This window comes from Artemia franciscana, chromosome 5 (assembly GCF_032884065.1).
Source record: "Artemia franciscana chromosome 5, ASM3288406v1, whole genome shotgun sequence".
Lineage (NCBI taxonomy): Eukaryota > Metazoa > Arthropoda > Branchiopoda > Anostraca > Artemiidae > Artemia > Artemia franciscana.
This window is the reverse complement of record NC_088867.1, coordinates 53,677,193-53,699,288: the sequence shown is the minus strand read 5'-3', so window position 1 is coordinate 53,699,288 and position 22,096 is coordinate 53,677,193. Positions and strand designations below refer to the sequence as shown.

General features: G+C 35.2%; 1 protein-coding gene across 11 annotated transcripts in view; it reads right to left on the bottom strand.

Moving 5' to 3' along the window:
* Positions 1-22,096, bottom strand: part of LOC136027600 (mitogen-activated protein kinase-binding protein 1-like) — a 215,511-nt gene that overhangs the window by 136,038 nt on the left and 57,377 nt on the right. For all 11 annotated transcript variants that reach the window (XM_065705011.1, XM_065705005.1, XM_065705009.1 and 8 more), the window contains one exon: positions 8,002-8,217. In XM_065705011.1, coding sequence (XP_065561083.1) covers positions 8,002-8,217 — 216 coding nt within the window. The remainder of the gene's footprint in view (positions 1-8,001; positions 8,218-22,096) is intronic.

Sequence of the window (22,096 nt, the reverse complement as noted above, 5' to 3'; positions counted from 1 at the left end):
CAGGAGAAACTTTTATTTTGAAACTGTTTGCCTTAGAGAAAGTAACTGTTATCAACAGGAAACTGTTATCTCTTGTCTAACTTAAAAGTTGGTTCCTTGTTTTATCCACAGGGTTTTAACTTCTGTTATTTTTTCTGTAAGTTCTTAACAAACTTAAAATGAAGATTTATAAAGAATAATCCGGCATTCACACACAGAAAGAACTAAAATTCTAGACCTAAGCAAGACTGACTGGTCACGCACTTCCTTAGGCATTTCAGTCTAGTCAGATACATAATAAAATGTATTGGAAAACTTTTATATAAGCCATATCCAGAAACAAAATATAAAAACAACGATATTAAATAAATTATACATTCTATTTAATTTTATTGCTTTATCCACTTAGTTGTTCTGGTGTTCTGATGCCCCTATATAACTACAGGCGTTGCTAGGGTTTTCAGTACCTAGGGACAATGTCAGTTTTGCCCTTCTTCTACCATCACTAACACAAAATAAGTAAACGAAACAGCAAAATAAACTCATTTTGGTTGGAGACTGCACCCAGGAACAGCCATCCCCCTCTGCACAACAGCTATCCCCAGCTATACCACTCTATATAACGAGGTGATTTATATCCCATAACCCGACAAAGCCACCTATCTTTCCCATCAACAAATATTTGAACCTATTAAATGAGACATAGCTTCCTACACCGGAGGGAAAAACAGCACCCCAGCATCTCTGTCAGGTAACCTTGGTTTCTCGACCTAATCTCGTTCTCTCAGTGTCCTTCACATCTCAGGCAGGTAACCTTGGCTTCTCGACCTCCCCTCGTTCTCTCAGTGTCCTTCACATAAATTACCAGATAATTCACTCAGGTACAAACTGTCTGGAGGAAAAAAATGTTTTAGGGAGTTTCCCCCCAATAATTCGAAGAATAAAATTATTATACAGCCCATTCACCTTGACTATCCAGATATGGATCCGACTTACCCCCCCCCCCCCGACCAAAAAAAAATAAAATGCTAGAGCTGCGCCCCTGTATTCGCTAAAATGACTAAAAAATGACTCAATGAAGTAGACATACTTTGGATGCTTTTTGTGGTCCATAATTCCTGAAATTTTACAATATAACTTCGAAAAATGAAAAATAAAATGTAATAGCATATAACTTTATTTGTTAGGAGATTCCTGCAAAGGTAAAATTCCCAGAAGAAGACATCAAGCCCGACAAACCAACTATGACAGACAAAAAAAAAGAAAAATTTTGGCTAATGCCCAAAATTTAGGGCTGCTGATAAAATGTGCAAAAAGTGACAAATAACGGAATGTTTCGTCTGTATCAGACCTCAGCGGAGAAGAAAAAAAAGGAATAAAAACAGAAACAATAAAAACACCCAAAAAGTGGAATAAAAATTATATAGAACAAGAAGAAAACAGGTAATTAAACATACAAAAAGATTTAGCATGAAAATGTTTTAGAACTGTATACTTTCTCCAAGAGGCGTCACTAGCCATAATATTTAGCGGAAGGGGGGAATAGATTATATCAACTATTTGGTCATAGTATATATATATATATATATATATATATATATATATATATATATATATATATATATATATATATATATATATATATGTATATATATATATATATGACGAGATAGTTGATACAATCTATTCCCCCTTTGTGGGTCGGATGTTTTCAGTAAAGCTGTATGCCTTATCTAAATTCAAAATAGACCGTTTAAGCATACCCATTTTACAGCTTGTAATTTGAGTTTTCATTTTTTTTTTTTTTTTTAGAAATTTTGGAGACGGGGGGTTAAAATCAATATTGATTAGTTTAAATATTTAATAATTTGGATATGGTTAGCATTTAATCATACTATATTTTAGGTATAATTCCTAAAAAGATCCCTGCACGACCTATGTCAACAGATGATAAACATATTAAGAGAGACATCAAAAGAAACCAACAGGATTAGGCCAAAATAAAGAACTACGAAAATATTACATATTTTGGATGCATATCCACGGTCTATCTTCAGTGCCTGGTTAAAATTAATAAAAACTACAACGCCTATGTAATATAAATAAACATTTGCAAATTCGAAACATATAAACTCCTTGAATTCAAACTTAAGTTTTAGGCTGATGACCAAGATAGACCAATACCAATATTCTAATAGATTTGTATGTAATTCATAGGCTACATATGTGTTAATGCGTAGCATAAGCCTATATAATTATAGATTTCCCTCAGTAGCTAAAAAATAAAATAAAATAACAACAACAAAAAAAACGAATCTGTGATCTTTCTTCTTGGAGAAAAATGTAAAGTTCTGCATTTATGTATATAGGAACTTGATATTTTCACAATAGGGTTTTCTGATATACTGAATTTTATAGTGTTATTTTCATCAAGATCACTTGTTGTTTTAGGATCTCTTTTTCGAAAATTGTGCAAATTTGTCCAGGCTCGTAGCTTTGATGAGTAACTAAGTGTAATAAATTTTACATATTTGAAATTAGCACAAAAAGTAAATTCTCTTGTGTATTAGTTTAAATTAAAATCCCTTTTTATAGTTTAATTTACTATTAGCCAGATCGCTCTTTACTTGCAGTTCGTTACCAGTTCGAACTGTTTGATAAACGAAATTCCTATTTACTACATTGATATCAAGTCCCGGTTTATGTGAATTGGACAATTTCTACTCAGCTTCGTCCAATCAAACAGTTCGTGGTAACGAACTGCAGTAAGGAGCGACCCGGCTCAATAGTAACCGAAAGTCTAAAAAATGGAATTTTAATACCAATAGTTACATCAATCGCATTTTAATGCTGATTTTAAATATATAAGTTTCATCAAGAGCAGTTATACCCATCAAAAGTTACGAGCCTGAGAAAATTTGCCTCATTTTAGAAATAGGGGAAACACCCTCTAAAAGTCATACAATCTTAACGAAAATCACGCCATCAGATTCAGCGTATCAGAGAACCTAGTTGTAGAAGTTTCAAGCTCCTATCTACATAAATGTGGAATTTCGCATTTTTTGCCAGAAGACAGATCACGGATGCGTGTTTATTTGTTTGTTTTTTTTTCCCAGGGGAAAAATTTTCCAGATCGTATCGACTGAGTAGTCCTGGAATGTCGCGAGAGGGCTCATTCTAACGGAAATTAGAAGTTCTAGTGCCCTTTTTAAGTGACCAAAAAAATTAGAGGGCACCTAGGGCCCCTCCCACGCTCATTTTTTCCCAAAAGTCAGCGGATCAAAATTCTGAGATAGCCATTTTATTCACAACAGTCGAAAACCCTAATAACTATGTCTTTGGGGACGACTTACTCCCCCACAGTCCCCATGGGAGGGGCTGCAAGTTGCAAACCTTGACCTGTGTTTACATATAGCAATGGTTACTAGGAAGTGTACAGACGTTTTCAGTGGGATTTTTTGGTTTAGGGGGGAGGGAGAGTTGAGGAGGGGCTACGTGGGAGGATATTTCCATGGAGAAACTTCTCATGGGGGAAGAGAATTTCAATGAAGGGGCGCAGGATTTTCTAGCATTATTTGAAAAAACAATGAAAAAATAAATATAAAAAGTTTTTTGTATTGAAAGTAAGGGGCAGCATTAAAACTTAAAACGAACAAAAATTATTACGAATATGAGGGGTTTGCCTCCTCGTTATACCTCACTCTTTACGCTAAAGAATTTTTAGTTATTTCAATTATTTATTCTACGGCCTTTGTGATTCAGAGGCGATTCTTAAGGAATTGGGACAAAATCTAAGCTTTAGTGTAAAGAGCGACGAAGGTTGAACCCCCTCATATACACAATAAAAACATACGAATATAGAAGTTCGTTACGTAAGTTAATTCGTAAGTTACGTATATTTTTTACCACTGAAAACGTTTGTAAAAAAATAAAAGTTCTAGTTACTTTTTTGAGTAATCAAAAACTTGGAGGGCAACTAGGCCTCCTCCCTCGCTCCTTTTTTCTCAAAATATTCCGATTAATTGCGATTAATTAATATGCAAATTTCGTTTTAATTATTTATGTGCGGAGAGCCAAGATCAAAACATGCATTAATTCAAAAACATCCAGAAATTAAATTAAAAAAAAACAAGTTTTTGTAAATGAAAGTAAGGAGCGACATTAAAACTTAAAACGAACAGAAATTACTCCGTATATGAAAGGGGCTTTTCCTCCTCAACGCCCCGCTCTTTACGCTAAGGTTTCTTACTGTTTTAAAAATAGAGTTAAGAGAAAGAGTTAAACTTTAGCGTAAAGACCGAGGCGTTGAGGAGGAAAAGCCCCTTTCATATACGGAGTAACTTCTGTTCGTTTTAAGTTTTAATGTTGCTCCTTACTTTCATTTTAAAAAAACTTGTTTTTTTTTTATTTAATTTTTTAAAAGGGGCTAACATAAGGAGCCAGACAATGTTTTCCCGACTTTGATGTAGATATAGCCTATCAAAGTACTAAATATAGCCAACTTGGATGTGGGTTTTACCTGGAAATTTCCATGATCGTAGGTGTCAATTCAATGACTAAGCTAACCTTCAAGCTGAATATTTTCTTTGGAATTTCAACCATTCTAAATCGGCATTTTCTTGAAAGATAAGAAGTATGGTTGCAATGCCTTAGGCAATAAGCACATCACAGCTTAAAATAACAGCGAAACAAGGTAAAACAATAATTCGGAAGCCTCTCATATGCATAATATACATAATCTAGTTCAATTGTGCGTTCACGAGGGAGAAGGGCTTTGGGTCTGTGCCCCCTCCAAAATGTTGCTGATTTTTGCGCATTTTATAATATCTTCCTTATAATTAACTATTTAGTACTTTTTTAAATTTGCCCGTCCCCAAAGTTAAATTACTGTTCATATGTCTGATTAGAAGTATATTATCAAAACCACCAAAAAAATGCTAATCATATATACTTAAAACATGTGTTCTATGCATATTCAGAAAGAATAAAATGTCACGTAAAATTTGAGCGTCTAAGCGCGCAAAATGAATCCTGAGATGCGAAACAGTCGAATATAGCTAAAAACGACAGGCTTTATAAGTTAGCCCGTTGCTATAAGAAATTCCAACACTAGATTGAAGAGGAGGGGTTGCTGAGAAGGGGAATATCCCTTTCCCGTTCAGAGTAGATTTGAATATTATATTAAGAACAAAAACGATAAAGAGCGACTTTAAATCTAAAACGAACAGACACTGTAATACATATAAAGGGGCTGTCCCCTTCAAATCCCCAATTTCTCTAAAGATTGACTTTTTCTTATCTCAATGGGTAAAATTGAATTTTCTAACACAAGAATGACAACTATGATAAAATTTCAACTCTTATATAAAAATGCTTCGACCGCAAAATAGCTTACTTATTCGAACTTCTTGAATATTTTATTGGTAATGACCGAGTTTTTATTGAATAAGTTCTATTCGTATTAAGTTTCAACTTCAATCTTTTCTTTCATTCGAGCAGACTAGTATGTATTTATTTAATGCTTTCAAAAATCAGTGTTTTGGCTATTATCGTCATTGATTGCGATATAAGAATCGTTGGGAAAAGAAGCAGATGAAACCTTCCGAAATACATTCCACTCGGAAAGCACAAGATGTTTTGACAGAATTTTCCAAAAACTTTTTTTTTTAATTTAAATCTAAATTTTTAGGTTTACGAAAAGGGTATGAAACATCAAATGAACTGGCTGTCGAAAAACAGATTTGAAAATTCCAGTCAACACCTTGAGCATAAGTATCTTATACTATCATTAAATTACTTCAAAAAGAATCAACGACTAACTTCCAAGTAATCTTATCTTAATTTTACATTAATATTAATTAATATACAATGTCGTAAACCAAAGAATTATAATGTCATAAAACTGAATTTTATCTCCTGAATGAATGACACGATCGTAAACAGTAGTAAAAAGTTATTTTCTGCCAAGATTTTGTAACAGCCAAAGTTCAAAATGGCGATACTTTTTCCTACATGCTGCAAGACAAATAAATATAAAAAAAAACATGCGAAAAAAGTATCTCTGTCCATGAAAAAAAAAATGAAGGTGTGGCACAGGTGTCGATTATCGCACTGCCGAAGGAATGAGGGAGGGGGACAAACATACCAATCTTTAGATCTTGGTTACAGTAGAGGCTGCAATACAGCAAAGAGAGAACCATGACCCGTAAAAACCAAAAGTTTAAAAAACACGTAAAAAAATGTTTATTGTAAAAGACTATCTTTTGAGTCTGATTCGGGAATAGTGTTAATTATTTTGATTACTATCTATAGTGCAAGTTCAAAGCAAAAACAAATTATGGGAATTTCGAAATAGTCTGAAACCCCTTGAAAATAACATCAGATTGAAAATGAAAACTGTAATACTGGAATCATCATAATCGAAAGTCTAAGCAAAAGAGATTTACACCCCCTCCCCCCAACTTCAACATCAGGGAAAATCGTTTTTTCGCTTGGGAAACACTGATGTGTCCTCCTCTTTTGTTTTCTTTTTTTCTTCTTTTTCCCCTAAGGGGGATCTTAAAAAACAGCAGTCGTAGAATGTTTTCAGGAGTCTCATTTGAAAGAAAATTGCCATATCTGGTGCCCTTTCACATAACAAAAGACTTGATGCCTCAGCAAGGCGGTATTTTCAGCCTTTTTGTGCCACCAAACATTTTTTTTTTGCTAAATTCGGTCAAAATACATATTTTAATGAGCCAATCAATTTTTCATAGTCTAAAACGATAAACAGGAGGTTTTGAGGCCCCCCATCCATTTTGAAAATGAGTAAACAGATGTTTTTTCTATAATCTGATTACATTGAGCCGTCCGAGCCAAGTGGTTAGGGCTCCAGACTTAAAACCCTGATGTGAGGGGTTCGAGTCCTGGTGTCGCTGGTTGTTTTGTTTGGAACTGGGGTCAATAGTGTGACCCTATAAGTTCGGCCCGAGTCGTCGGCTGGTTTGCCAACATGAGAAGCGTAGGATGATTTGCCCCCAACCACGCATTGCCCTCCCGGCCAAAGGTATCGAATCTGGAAATCGGTACTTGCCCAACGCAGAGCAAAAAATTTCCCCGAACGGCTGGCCAAAAAGAACAATATTTAGCTGTATGCCATCCTTCATCAGTGAGAATTGTCCTAATCATTTCAACCTTTTTTTTTTAATATAGCCCTAAAGTGAGCTAGAATTACATTTTTCGTACAGTTTGTCGTTTGGCATACGGTCAGTCACTCGAGTACCTAAAAATATCCGTAGACAATTCATCTGGCAAATATTTAGCAAATCTTTCTCGGTCTTTTGAATTTCAAGATGTCTTTTTTACGGAAGTTAGGAACGAAGTTAAAACTTAAAACAAACGAAAATTATTGCTTCACCGTATGCAAAATATGTCTGCAAAACTAGCTCAAATTCCAAAAACTAGCGCTACATTGAAAGCTGAGTTTGCTTGAGTGTTTGCAAGAAAAAAAGGATTAAAAATTTTATCCGTATGTGGAGACACCATTAATAACTGATCTTTAGGCAAGGGTATAGATTTTTGGAAGCTTCCTACCCCGCTGCGAACACGTATATAGGAAACCATTATCATATGTTTATAGTTCAAGCATTTGAAGGGCAAGAGTCTCAAAAGTTCCATTTTTAAGGCCCTAGGTCTTCACAACTCAATGCCGATATCATTTGCATTAGTCTTCAGTAGAGATTTTTTCCATATGCAAGTATTACCATTATCACCAAAGTTAGAATCTTTATTTTTACATTTCCATCCACTAGGATAACTTAAGCGAGTATTTTAAATATATCGGATAAAAATCTTCCTCTCTCTCCCTCCCTCCCTCCTATCTCCCTCACTCACCCCCCATCAGCATCTACGCCACCATCACTGGGTCTAAATTTTTTTTAACATAATTCTTTTTTTTATTTGCCTTTTTTATAATTGTATCTGTTGAGTTGCTTTTAATCCAAGGTTTCTATAAATCTCGAGTAAATTATAAAAAAAAATTACCTTTGCATTCCTAGAGTATTCCAAATACCAAAACTTGACATGTCGATTTCCTACCGTGACAAAGTAAGATCCATTCTCTGCAAAGGAGACACTCTTTACCTTAGAGGACACTTTGTTGGATGCAACTTTAGTTCCAGCTTTCCAATCCCACACGTTTACTATCATGTCATGTTGAGTTCCTACTGAAACGACGTAGCGATGATTGGGTGAAAACGCCTAGAAAAATTACCGGTTTAGATTTAAATATTTTTAATAAAAAAGATAAAAAAAGACAAACTATTGGGTGAAAAAACCGATTAGATTCATATACAAAAAAGTTGTTTGTTACACAGACACTTACATTAGGTGGGAGAACTTTAGATATGTTCCTCCCTTAGAAATTTGCATGGTCGAATTCGAATTTGTAGATTCGAATTTTGCGATCTCCTCGTTGAAGGATCTTTCCTTTGCTCCTCTTTCCGTATTTTCAGTATCAGTGGAAGTTAATGCAGTTAAATCAGTATCAGTAGGAAGTTTCAACAAATCAAACCGATAAATTGCACTGGATTCAGTTTTGAGTTTGGTGTAGATTCCAGATTAACAGATAAGCTTTTCAGCCAGCAATATGAATACCTAGAACCACTTATAAACCAAGTATAAGAAAAATGTGGAAGCAAATAAGATGTCAAATATCAGAATTTCCGACTCAATGGGTTCCTTTAATCCATTACAGCTGATGGCCTTGCAGATTCAGTGAATACTTCAAACCCAGCTAAAGCACTTTTCATTGTTAGATATTAGTTTAGCTGAGTTCTGGCACGCGGACGGGTTTTGAAGCAAACTTGGCATGACGCAGATTAGTGTCACTTCATGTGGATCTGTCAGTGTCAATCAAGTCCCATATAACCCTAGTGTTTTTACTAGACCTACCCAGGTTAATTTTAACTACTTAGCTCATATCTCTCTGACAGCTCTCAAAGATGGTCTGTTCAGGCAGCGTTTAGGCGGGGTTTTGGGTGCAACCAAGTGTTGCTATGACCCAGCTACATTAAACTTTAGAAAGATGACACTAATGACGATGACATTAATAACGCTAATTGATGGTTAAGCTGATGAAATTAATTACTTCATATTGAGAATAATTAATTAATTGATGGCCAAAACTAATCATTAAAAGACAAAAAAATTTTGTCCAAGACTGGGTAAAATGCTTAATGTTTTCAAGCTCTAAAATCAGACAACAGAACAGTTTCAAAGGCGGATTTTTGGAGTGTAAATTGTCACTAAAAAAATATACCATTAAAGAAAAAGTTGGGCGCAGTGATGACAACCTTCTCGCCATGCCACTGGTCAGTGTCTAACCATGAGGTAAAGTATTTCGTTAAATACGCTGCCACCATTGGACGGATTGAAGGCTGCCAAAACCATGCGCAGGGGCCAATCCCCTTGAACATCTGAAGCACTGACCGGTGCCTAACTTGAGGAGAAATACCAAAGAAGGTTCTTCTACTCTTCTACAAACGAGGAAAAAGATAGGTAAGCCCTATCTCAAAATACCAAGCCCAGGGCACGAATTCCCCAGCAGTTATTTCGGTGTGGAGGCAAACAACTTCTATTCTCAGAATTCTATGCTCCAAATCAATTTACATCAAAAAGGTGTTTGATTAATAAATGGATGCTGAGCGTGCTTCCACTTTAAGGATGCTCGTTTAAACACCGATAAATCAATCCTTTTTTAATTATCCAAGCCAGATAAGTTATTGCAAGGATTGCAGTCAATATTAGGAATGCTGCTATGGAAACCTGGGCAGTGGCAATTTACACTGGATTTTGTATCATTTAGGGTAGAAACGAAGATTTGCATCCAAACTCACTAAACTAGGCAAGACCTATCTCAAATGTGTTTCATCTTTATTTGTCGATCGCTGAAATATTGGCAAACAGAGCTTCTGATTTAAAAACTGTTTTTGTTGATTCTTGAAAGCCACTTGAAAGCTTCTTTTTACAAACAAATCGTCTTAGAAAGTCAAATCCCTCAAACATTTTTTTGTCAGTTATTCCTCTCTCTTGTAAAATTTGTCATAAGTAGTATACCGACTTTTAAATTAAACACCGCCGATCTGTTCCCTATCTATGCTCCCCGTCCTTTTTATTTTTAAGCCAAGAATAGACGAAGCTTTGTTGCCCCAATTCACCAAAACGGCGCCAATTTGAGCTTGAAAATTTTTATAGTTTTCGGTGCCGACTTACAAAAAAAATGCCGAATTTCATCACGACCATCAAATAAGAAATCCTCAATTGTTTTCTTCTCTTCAGCAGGAAAATCAAAAGAACTGAATGATGATATTAATAATTAGATATTTAATAAAAGGAACCTTAGAATTTAGAAACGAAAGAAGGTTAAATTTAATAATTGTTTTTAATAAAATAAACAATATAAAAAGAATAAAGACTTAATAATAAAACATTTCAATCACAATAATAAAATAACTAAATAATAAGTTAAATCAATCATGCAATGATTGATAACCTGTAGTTGAGTAAAGGTATTTATGATATTTAACTTTGAAAATCTAGGGTAAAACGCATGTTTTTTTTCCGCTATCATTTGCCCACTGAGATGCTGAAATCGGTTCCCGAAAATAGTTACGTGTGCCGGGCCCGTTAGGTTAGATTCAGTTTCCATTGGTGCTTTTTAAGCCTCAAAAGGCAAACTGGGCGCATCAGAAGTGTTTTTTTTTTTTTTTTTTTTTTTTTTTTTTTTTTTTTTTTTTTTTTTTTTTTTTTTTTTTTTTTTTTTTTTTTTTTTTTTTTTTAGGACAAGTTCCTGTAAACGAAGGGCTGTTTTCACTTGGTTGACTGCTGGAAAAGCCGTACTGAAGAAAGGGATGATTCAGTTTTTTATCGTTGAATTTACAGTTTTATTCGCCGTATGTGGTTTGAGTTGTGGTAAGAACGATCTACTCTTTTCACGTTATCAAAAATACCCGAAAAATTTTGTTTTGACCTCATAGATCAGCATAATGTACATTCAATAAAGCCATTTTTATTTATTATTGAAATCATTTTGGATTCTTATTGGTTGATGCAGTACAAAACGGTCATCTAGCGACGGGAAATAAAAACGTGTCAGTACGACAAAAAACATTGGAAATTAGCCTGTGAATAATAACGTTGATATTGCTTACAGTCCGTATCTCCGCAGTTAAAATTAAGAGGGCCAAATAGAAAGCTAATTTTTGAAAGCCTTAATCTGCCTTATTTCTACGTTAGTAGCGTACGCTTTAACGTGTTTTCTGATTTCAAAAATTAAGGAAAATCAAGGTTTATTTACTTAGTTTGTCACATTGTAATGTAAAACACCATCTGCCACGAAGTCCTTTCGGTATAGTCATCACAAAATTTCTTTTATTAGATAAATGGATTAAATGACATTGATTTCCTTTTTTATTTTGCTAGGCTTATATTTCAGCGTGATAAATTATTCTATAATCGATTTTTAACGATAACAAGTCACTTTCATTTACCTTGCGATTAAATGATCAAAATATAATTTAAATACTTTGAATCTCCTTGCCTATCAAAGAGAGACCTTACTCAACAGCAGCTTAGCATGTATTCGTCTGAGTATAAAATACTCGCTCATTTTCCACAACTATTAAATATTAAACTACAGAAGATTCAATGCTCAAATTGCACTTAAATATCACTATTGCACTAAAAATGGATAAATGAGCATAGTTCAAGCATAATTCAAATAGCCCTTGCACCGGATCAAACCATTCAGGTTTTCTTCATTTTTTGTGATTTCAAATATATCATTCTCATGGTTCCAGAGCTAGTGTGGAGAAATTTCCAGTTCGTACAGCTTTTTTTTTCTAGTAAATATCCCATTTCCCAGACTTTGATCATCCCTTTGCTCGATTTAGTCCACAGCTCGGTCATTCACGTCTCACAAGGCCTCGTTCAAGTGCTGATCTATATTAATCACTAATTTAGGAAAACAGTCTTCCTTTTCTCCTTCTGTCTCTCTCTCTCTTTTTTCTTTTTTTTCAATGTGTTTGTGCTGTTGCATTGGTGTAATCTCTTTTCGTAATATATATATATATATATATATATATATATATATATATATATATATATATATATATATATATATATATATATATATATATAGGCCTAAATCGATTAGTAAAGATAATGATAGAGGCAATTCCTCTTCGAAATCCAAATAGTTTCCAGTTCACTGATAAATTGCAAGTTATCTCTGTGGTTAGATGGTCATTTTTTAATGGTTATTTTTTTTTTTTTTTCATGTGGATTATCTAAATGAAGCATATATTTCACAGGAAAAGACAGACATTCACAAGGTCAGGAAAAAATTGTGAGTTCTCACTCTTACTTCTTTAGATAGTATTTTAACCAGTCAAAAAAGGACACCAAACATTGTGCAATATTTAATATAACAGCTAGTAATACACACTAGTTTGTATGTGACGAAAAATTTATGAAACAGAGATTGGTCCGGCTTACACCTCAGAAAATGTCTATGTGTTGACCAGTGACGAGCGCAAAAAGGTAGAGAACCTCACGGCTTAGCCCCCTTCCCGAAAAATCCTGAATTTTACTGAATTCCTAGGCACTTATTGTTGAAATTATAAAAAAAAATGTGATTTACTTTATTTTTGCCCTCCCCAAACCCCAAAAAAATCTACGTGGGTACTTTTACGACTTCCCTATTAACTTCCCTAATATAATTTACTTATATTTATTTTTCAAAATGTTTCACATCTCAAACAAACGATATGTGGCTCATGCCAAAAAAAAAAATATTCAAATTACAAGTGTTCACACGGACAACCCTGATTACCTCAAAAATCGCCCCATTAACAAAATTTCATTCACAAATAGCGATAGCATAGTGACAAACTGAAGGACTCATGTTAGCATGAGCCCTCATTTTACTTGAATAATTATCCAAAATCGATTAGCCTCGAACAGGCAGGAAGGCTCACTTGAACATCATTAGTTCGAATCTGGTAGGAAGCAAATTGCTTAGCATGATGACACGGTTTAGACTAAGAGATGCATACTATAGATTCTAGAGCATAGACGGGGGGGGGGTATTTTGCTCGCGACAGGGAGAGGGTTTACAAAAAAAATATATGCAAAACGCAACAAAATTTACTTAAATGTATTTTGGTTACTTTTGTACGAGTCGGATAATAAAAATGGTGGAGGGGGAGTTCAAACTGCGTATCCCACCTCCCTGGATACGGCCATGCATATAGGGATTAAAAATTACCAGAGCCACAAATAGTAGCCTATAGCATCAGACGACTTCACTAAAAAAGCAGAAAATCTCAGAGAAAATTGGGCAATTTATAGCCTAGTAGCCTAGTTATATCAACTGTCAATTTTACAGGCTTACAGCTGTATTTTCTATGAGTGATAACTAATTACAACTTTTCGTTTTCAAGAACTATTTTAAGCCAAAATCTAGTCTACACAAGGCAAGAATAGGTTAGCTTGGAAAAGCTAGGTAGGTTAAGTAGGCTTGTAGACTCTAAGCTGTTAAGACTCAAAGGTGACAGATTTTTTTTTTGTCAAAGAGGGTGGTTCTGGATCAAGGAATATAATCAAAAGCTAGGTGGCGTTGGTGATTATGCTTCCCAACACTAGCAACGGTTTGCACTCTTAAATGTTTCCCATACTCTTTGGCTTAGATTAAAGACTGGCAAGCCTCTGATTCATCAGACATTTTTAGTCCTGAGTTTCGCAGAAAATGTGAAGGCATTTATTTCAGCCAACAAGAAAGCTTTAGCGAAGGTCCTATCCTTGTATTACTTGTATCATATATGATATGTGACATATCACTTATATCCCAGTATCACTGGTTTTCTGTTGCTCATTTGTGGGTTATAAATAAATAAATAAAAACACAGATGAGCAGGTTAAAGTGATTAATAAATACAATGTGCAAAAATAATACTGATAAGTCAAATTTAGTAAGTATGGTTAGTAGATGGTGTAATGAGATAGAAATTACAGACATTAGACTTAGAAATTACGAAAGGACTATAGATGCATGGACAATTTAAGAATTAATATAGCCAAAGTGCATGGTATTTGCCCGCGGGGTTCTTGTGCATTATCTAGTACACACTCGAGAATGTAGAACTACAGATAAGACAATAACAGGTTTTTAACAGTCACAATCCGAAGAAAATTAGCTTTGGCTCTGTTGATATCTACATTGTAGGTATATATCTATTAAATATTTAATATATAAAAATGGTGTTTTGGTTGGGTTAGGTATTTCATATAGTGCATTCTGTGCGGCCCCTCTACTATAATTCTTGGTTTTAGTTTTCACAATTTTGTTACTATAGTATTGTATCTTCATCATATTTCGGTATATTTCATTATGATTAACCAAACTTTACTTCTCGAGTGTGTGCTAAATAATGCGTAAGTCCGCAGTTAAAAATTTTTTTTCAGAAGATTAGGAAGCTAAGTCTTGGATCTAAGATTAGGATAGCAGAATGTCATGGCAATAAGAGTATTGTCAATCAATCGTCGCTGGGATACGTGAGTTGTTTGAAAAGCTAAGTGTTTTCCAGAGGGATTGTCCAACGATAACTTGAGGAACATAATTCAGTGATTTTTACTTTTCCCGATTTCCAAAACTTATCTCAAGAAAGATACTTGAAACATGTCTGAAACATCTACACACACTGACAGGTCTCATTTAAATTTTAAAATCATTAACAGAAGCTTACTAAATTTTAACAGATTTACTAAATTTTAACTAAATTTTAACAGAAGCTACTGAACAAATGGTATATTCCGTTTAGAGACCTCAAAAATATTAAACGACATATGATAACCGACGCTAGATAAACAAAAAACATAAACACTGAAGCAGCCAATTTTTAACAGCGGCATTCATTGTGAACATAATTTATTATAGTAGCTACACTATTAAATAAAATACATCAAGCTACATGAGCACCATGTGCAGTCATACGTGTTACAGATTTATTGGAAAACCAAAAGACCATCCGACAATTATCTTGCCCCTTAAAACAAAATTACGACTCTCTTTTAAACCAAATGCAACAATGAACATTTGTGGTAGAGGAGGAAGATGGAAGCCGAAGCTCCGACTAATTGTCAGGTCAGTTGAGATGGGGAAATTCCCCCCCTAGATTTTCAAAATACTCCTCCCCTGGCCTTTTTTGGTATTTTCACTGAACAAATGACAAATTTGTCCCCTAGATTTCAAAATACACATTTTGCTCTCCTAAATTTCCGTAAATTGAGGCCACTGGCTCCTATTTTGCACAATTTTCAAAAAGTGAGCACCCAGTATATTTTTTTGCAAAATATATCTCAACATGATGAAGTAAAATACGTCAGACAATATAAACAGCACAAAGAGTTTTTACGAGTTACAAATTTATCCGAAAATTGAGAAGCATCAAACAATTATCTTGCCTTTTAAAAAGATTTATAGCTCTCTTTTAAACTACATGCAGCAGTGATGCAACATAAAAGGTAAAAAAAAAGGTGAATATGGCATTGAACTTTACAATCCCTACCGGCGGTGCTGATCTCCATTTCATGGCCCTTAAGCCGAGAAGTGCAATGGGGAGTTGGGGGCCAACCATCCTGTGATTTTGTACACCCTTCCTATTTACCTTCCCCAGATAACTCCAGGTACCCGTCCAAAGCTGGGTCGACTCTGGCTGAGCTTACAGAGTCATGCCACTGACCCCCGTCCGAAGCCAAATAATTGGGTACATTGGGATTCGAACCCTCGCCCTCTCGGACAAAAGATCCTGAATCCCGCGCACCAATCCACTCGACTAGGAACGGCCTACATAAGTAACAACATTTTTAGTTGCAACATATGCAACAACATTTTTGGTAGAGTAGGAAGAAGGCAACTGAACCCCTACTTTGCATAATTTTTAAGATGAGTGCATCCAACGCACCTTTCTTGAGATTAAATTAAATAAAAAACAACGTTTTTTTAACTGTAAGTAAGGAGCAACATTAAAACTTAAAACAAACAGAAATTCTTCCGTATATGAAAGGGGTTGTCCCCTCCTCAACGCCCCGCTCTTTACGCTAAAGTTTGACTCTTTGCCACAACTCTACTTTTCAAACAATAAAAAAATTAAGCTTAAAGAGCGAGGCGTTGAGGAGGGGAAAACCTCTTTCATACACGGAATAATTTCTGTTTGTTTTTTTATTTTATTTCTGAACATTTTTGAATTAATACATGTTTTAATTTTGGCTCACCGCACATGAATAATTAAAACAAAATTTGCATATTAATTTTGTTGGCCAAATGGCTTTCTCATAGTTTTGATCGGACAATTTTGAAAAAAAAGATAGGGGGGGAGGCTTGGTTGCCTTCCAATTTTTGGTTACTTAAAAATGCAACTTGGTTTTTTTTTACGAACGTTTTTGTTAGTAATAAACATACGTACATTACGAATTAACTTACGTAACGAACTTCTATATTTGTGTATTTTTATTACGTATATGAGGGGGTTCGCCCCCTCGTCAATACCTCGCTCTTTACACTAAAACTTAAATTTTGTCCCAAATCTTTAAGAATTACCCCTGAATCACAAAGACCGTAGAATAAAGAGTTGAAATGCCTAAAACACTTTAGCGTAAAGTGCAAGGTATTGTGGAGGAGACGAACCCCCTTATATACGTAATATTTTATGTTCGTTTTAAGTTTTAATTCTGCTCATTACTTCCAGTGAAAAAAATATGTATTTTCTTATTGTTTTTTTTTTCAAATAATGCTAGAAAATTCTGCGCCCTCTTCGAGGAAATTCTCTTCCCTCATGATAAATACCTCCATGGAAAGATCCTCCCACGTAACCCCCTCCCCCCGATCCACCCTCACCCCAACGCGAAAGAGTCCCCTGAAAACGTATGTACACTTCATAATAACCTATTACTACTTGTAAACAATGGTCAGAGTTTGTAACTTCCAACCCCTCCCCCAGGGACTGTGGGGGATTAAGGCTTCCCCAAAGACACATTTATTAGGTTTCTGACTAAGCTGAACAGAATGGCTATCTAAATTGTGATCCGGTGACTTTGGGGGGAAATGTGCGTGGAAGGGGGCCTAGGTGCCCTCCATTTTTTTGGTCACTTAAAAAGAGCATTGGAAGTTTTAATTTCCGTTAGAATGAGCCCTCTTGCGACATTCTAGGACCACTGAGTCAATACGAACACCCCTGAAAAAAAACAAAAACAAACAGACAAACATGCATCTGTGATCTGTCTTCTGACAAAAAATACAAAATTCCATATTTTTGTAGATAGGAGCTTGAAACTTCTACAGTAGGGTTCTCTGATACGCTGAATCTGATGGTGCGATTTTTGGTAAGATTATATAAATTTTAGAGGGTGTTTCTCCCTATTTTCTAAAATAAAACACATTTTCTCAGGCTCGTAATCTATGATGGACAAGACAAAACTTGATGAAACTTAAATATTTAAAATAAGCATTACTCTTTTGATTTAACTATTGGTAGTAAAATTTCGTTTTTTAGAATTTCAGTTACTATTGAGCAGGTCGCTCCTTAAAACAGTTCGTTATCACGGACTGTTTGATCCTTACAGAAATGGGCTGTTCAGCTATGTATTTTAAAATAATTTCCATAAAGAAATGAGGATATAACTATTCAATGAACTTTTTCGCTTTACATCACTCATTGGATCGTTGTCGCTTACAAGTAAGATCTCTTCAATTAGATAACTAGCCAAATATAAGCGGAGACATTATCATGTCGATTATGATTGAAATACTTCATATGGTATACGATTGTTCACAACCAATGACAATTGTTGAAAAGAGACAGCAATTAAGCAATATAAGACGTCGGCAGTAAATGACACTGTTATTTCGTTAAAATGCGACTCCACAGCCCAGGCGTAATTTATTGTAATAGGTATGAAAGGTCGTACCCATGAGAGACTTGGGCAAAAATCTTCCTCATACCCCAATTATATTGACATTGACATGGTAACAATCTTTCGACTGAGCTCAATTTGAGAATGATCCAGGCGCTAACTCGCACCCTATCTTACATTCACAATGAAACACAAATTCACTCTTACACTTAGCCTACTAAGGTCCAGTCTCGCAACCAGTATGATTGCAACCATAAAAGATTGCATCCATCAATTGATATCGCGAATGATAATTTAAAGAGTTGGATAGCCCCCGATGAAGATCTGTCCTTAAGATCGTCCAAGGGTGCAATCTATCTCGAGTGCCATCTTCTGGGTACAATCATCCTGGGCTGCTTGTTGTGCTGCATCATCCCTTCTAACCTTTAGACATATTCTTGGTGCACACTTTCCAATTCTAAAACTTACATCAACTTTAAAAGGGATGCATTAAAGTTTAACCCATTGCGGCATCATCTCTTACTAGTATATTTCTATAGTTTAATATAGAAATTCCGACGATACTGAACGTTTAATTTCAATAAAAAATCTAAATTTCAATGTAAAAAAAATCCGTGTAGCAATGCTATTTTTTCAGCAATAGTTGCATCCCAGTCTCTAGAACCAAGGCTTTAAGACAACTGATTTTTGTAAAAACCTCTCATTTGATAGCTCTTAGCCAAGGATTATGAACAATGATAATATTGTCTGTACCTGCTGAACAAAGGCCGAGATCAAAGACAAGTCTGGAGACATAATAGGCAGATCCTGAAGTAGCCTTGGAAGTAGGAGATTGGGTACACATCCATATCAGCAGTGACATAACCGCCGGGAAACGGTAACGAAATCGAATAAGAGAAACCAAGCATTGATAAGGCATCTCAAGGGCTTCTTAAATGCAAGATAAGCTCTCAATAAGATCGTGTAATAAGCTCTTCTTATAGAGCCTGCAATTTGACTAATATTCTTGGGGCGGATCGAATATCATCTTAATCTAACACAGCTAAAGATAAGATTACATCTTGGCCTTTAATTTTGTTTAGAGGACCAAGGACATTAAAATAAAAGCTTTTCCCCTAGACCCATCCAAAGTCAATCCATACCTGAAAACCACGATTTTCTAAGGGTTTTTTGGATGTTTCAAAATTATGAATTTTTGGAAAGTTTCGTAATTTCATCGGTGCGCCGCGTCGAATCGCGAAAAACAATAAGCAAAATAGTTAAAACAACGCTTTTCGTCCGTCAAAATTGCAACATTAACAATTAGTTGATTCCCAAAGACAAGTATAAAATTCAAAGGAAAGCTACATCTTTTTCAAACTGTTTGGTGCCCTCCGTTTCCGGTTGTTTTTGGCTGATTTTCCACTCGTTCCTTTTTTATATTTGACGCCCGCTATTACTCAAAAACTGCATAACTGCATATGAGGGTATCGTTTTATTTGAATTTCCAACTTTTCTATTTATGTTACAGGAGCAGCACTTTAAGTTTTAACCTTTTTTTTTCAAGCCCGCTGATTTCAGCTTATGACTAGTAATTGAAAAGGGTCTAATCTCCGGGGTTTTTAATGAAAGTGTGAACCTCAGTATGGATTGATGAATATGACCCTAAATTTTGGAAAGTTGCGTACGATTCTTGCCTATTCCAAAAAGGACAGTTTCGGCTAGTAATTGAGCGAGAACCGAGAGTGTAAGAGTGGAAGTGGAATTTTACGGTCTATGCTGGAAAGGACTTCCTGAATTTATGCGGCCAAGCTTTTGTTCCATCGAGCCATGTTTCTGCTTCCGACTGGAAAGCTTCGTTCTAGCAGGCAGGCAAGTACTAGTTTCAAATTGAAGTTTGACTAAAATCAGAAAGAGCCTAAGATGTATCAAGGTTACCAGGCCCCCTCGCCAAAGAAATTTGGGCTTTCTCTTCGCTCCTTTCTACGCTGTATTATTAGGGAAGTTGGTCCGCGAAAAATAAATCAACCTATGAACCAAGAGTTTATACTAATCAAGACTAATCAACACAATAGATTAAAGTATATGAAATATGTTATTCGTACGAACACTTGTTCAAACAATACACCGTTTTAAAAAATTTCAGAGGATTGACAACTTTAGTGTTGTGGTGCAATTTAGAAAAAAAATTATTCGAATTTTAAATAAGGACGGGAAATGTAAGTAAAATTAGTCATCTTAGAAATGAGGGGATGTCATCGTTTGCTTGTTGGTGTACCTATTATTTACTTCCAATATAATTAAGGTTACGAAACACTCGGTTGCATGTCTGCTACCGAGAGGGACGTGCAAGTAAGAATAAGTTGTTAGAGAACAGTCGTCTTCTTAGTTAAGGGGTTGGATATGTCTACGAATCGGTTTACCTTTTATTTGATCAAAGAATTGGGAAAACAGAATTCAAAGACAAATGAGAGTTTTAATCAATAAATAGAAGTCAATAAAAATAAATATAATAGTAACGATAAAATATAATATAATATAAAATATAATATATATAAATATATATATAATAAAAAATAAAAATAACGGAAGTTGCTCGACATCAGGCAGATCTAGTGTTTGTAACATATAACAAATCAAGTTTGAAATAAATTGAAGTGGTGTAGTCTCAACACATGGATTTACCATAAACATGATTTCAAGATGTATTTTCAGGCAAGGAGGGAAGAAATTTCGAAGAACGGCCGCGGCAGAGGGCTGCTGAGTCTCTAGGTCGTCACATACAGTAAAACTCCAGGATGTGACTTGTCATAAGATAGATTCACCTGATCATTAAGACTAGCAACTTATTTTCATTAGTCTACGCTGTCAAATATTGACATTTACACAGCCAAAAAAGGTTGAGTTTGTATATAAGTAATTGTTCGCCGCTTATAATAGCCATACTGACGTAGCTTTATACTATTAGGCCTTGACGTTCCAACACGTATATATAATTGGTGAGAAATGGCATAGAATACCAAATCAGGGTTCTGCCTCGCAATTTGTGGGTGATTAAAATTCGTACCATGTATATACACATACAGTAAAAAAAAAGGATGTAACAAAGATAGTGCCGACACAGACCTCTCAAGATGAAGGATAGTGAACTTGAACTTAACGTAAAAAAAAACTGGTGGAACAACCAAGTGTTAAGCGAACTGTGTACATTAAAATATAATTATCGTAAAATGAAAACGACTTCTGGTCAGTTTCTCGTAAACTTATTCCGTTTCTGTAGACGACGATAGCATCTAAGTTGGTTTGATTGCAGATTTGATGACCTTGAGTTAAAATCAATGAGTAATGTTATCACTACTCCTACTACTAACAGCTCACTGAAGGGTCAAACCGCCCGAGTCCAAAACAGCCACAAACGCTCTTTCTTCATCATAATCTGTCCGAAACTCCCACTTACACCCTCCCAAGCAGTTCCAATTTCCATTCAACTCTTCCTTACGACCTCCTCCTACCCCTTTAGAGGGGACGATCTGCTTTTCGTTTGGCCGAAAAGAAACATCTTCGACAATATATCATCTTTCATCCGCAGAACATGACCTAGCCATCTCAGCTTGACTCTGATTATAGCCCTTGATCCACATCCAGGGGGCCCCGGGCCCATTAAGATTTATCTGGATCCCTCATTCCACTCTTTCTCCTTTTTTACTCTCGCACAGCTTTTCGTACAACTATGCTAATGACTGAGTATATATTACTAATATGTAATAAATACCACTATGAAATATTACCAATATGAGTATATATATTACCAATTAGCCCTATTCCATTTCTGCTCTCAGGTCACCCAAACAATGAACTGCCAGATTTCCTGGCATTAATTAAAAGACGATCAGAAAGTAAATAAATAAAAAAAATCAACTGAAAGTAAGAAGCAATATTAAAAATTAAAAAGAACAGGAGTGATTAAGCATATGAAGGGGCTCATCCTCGACACCTCACTCTTTGCGCAAAAGTTTGAATTTTGTCCTAATTCTTTAAGACCGACTCCTGATACACAAGCTTCGTTCAATTAGAACAATAAGAAGCCTTTTTAAAAAGACTTAAAAACTTTGGCGTGAAACGCGAGATGTTGGCGAGGGAGCCACCCGCCTCAAGTACGTAATAATTGATGTTCCTTTTAAGTTTTAAT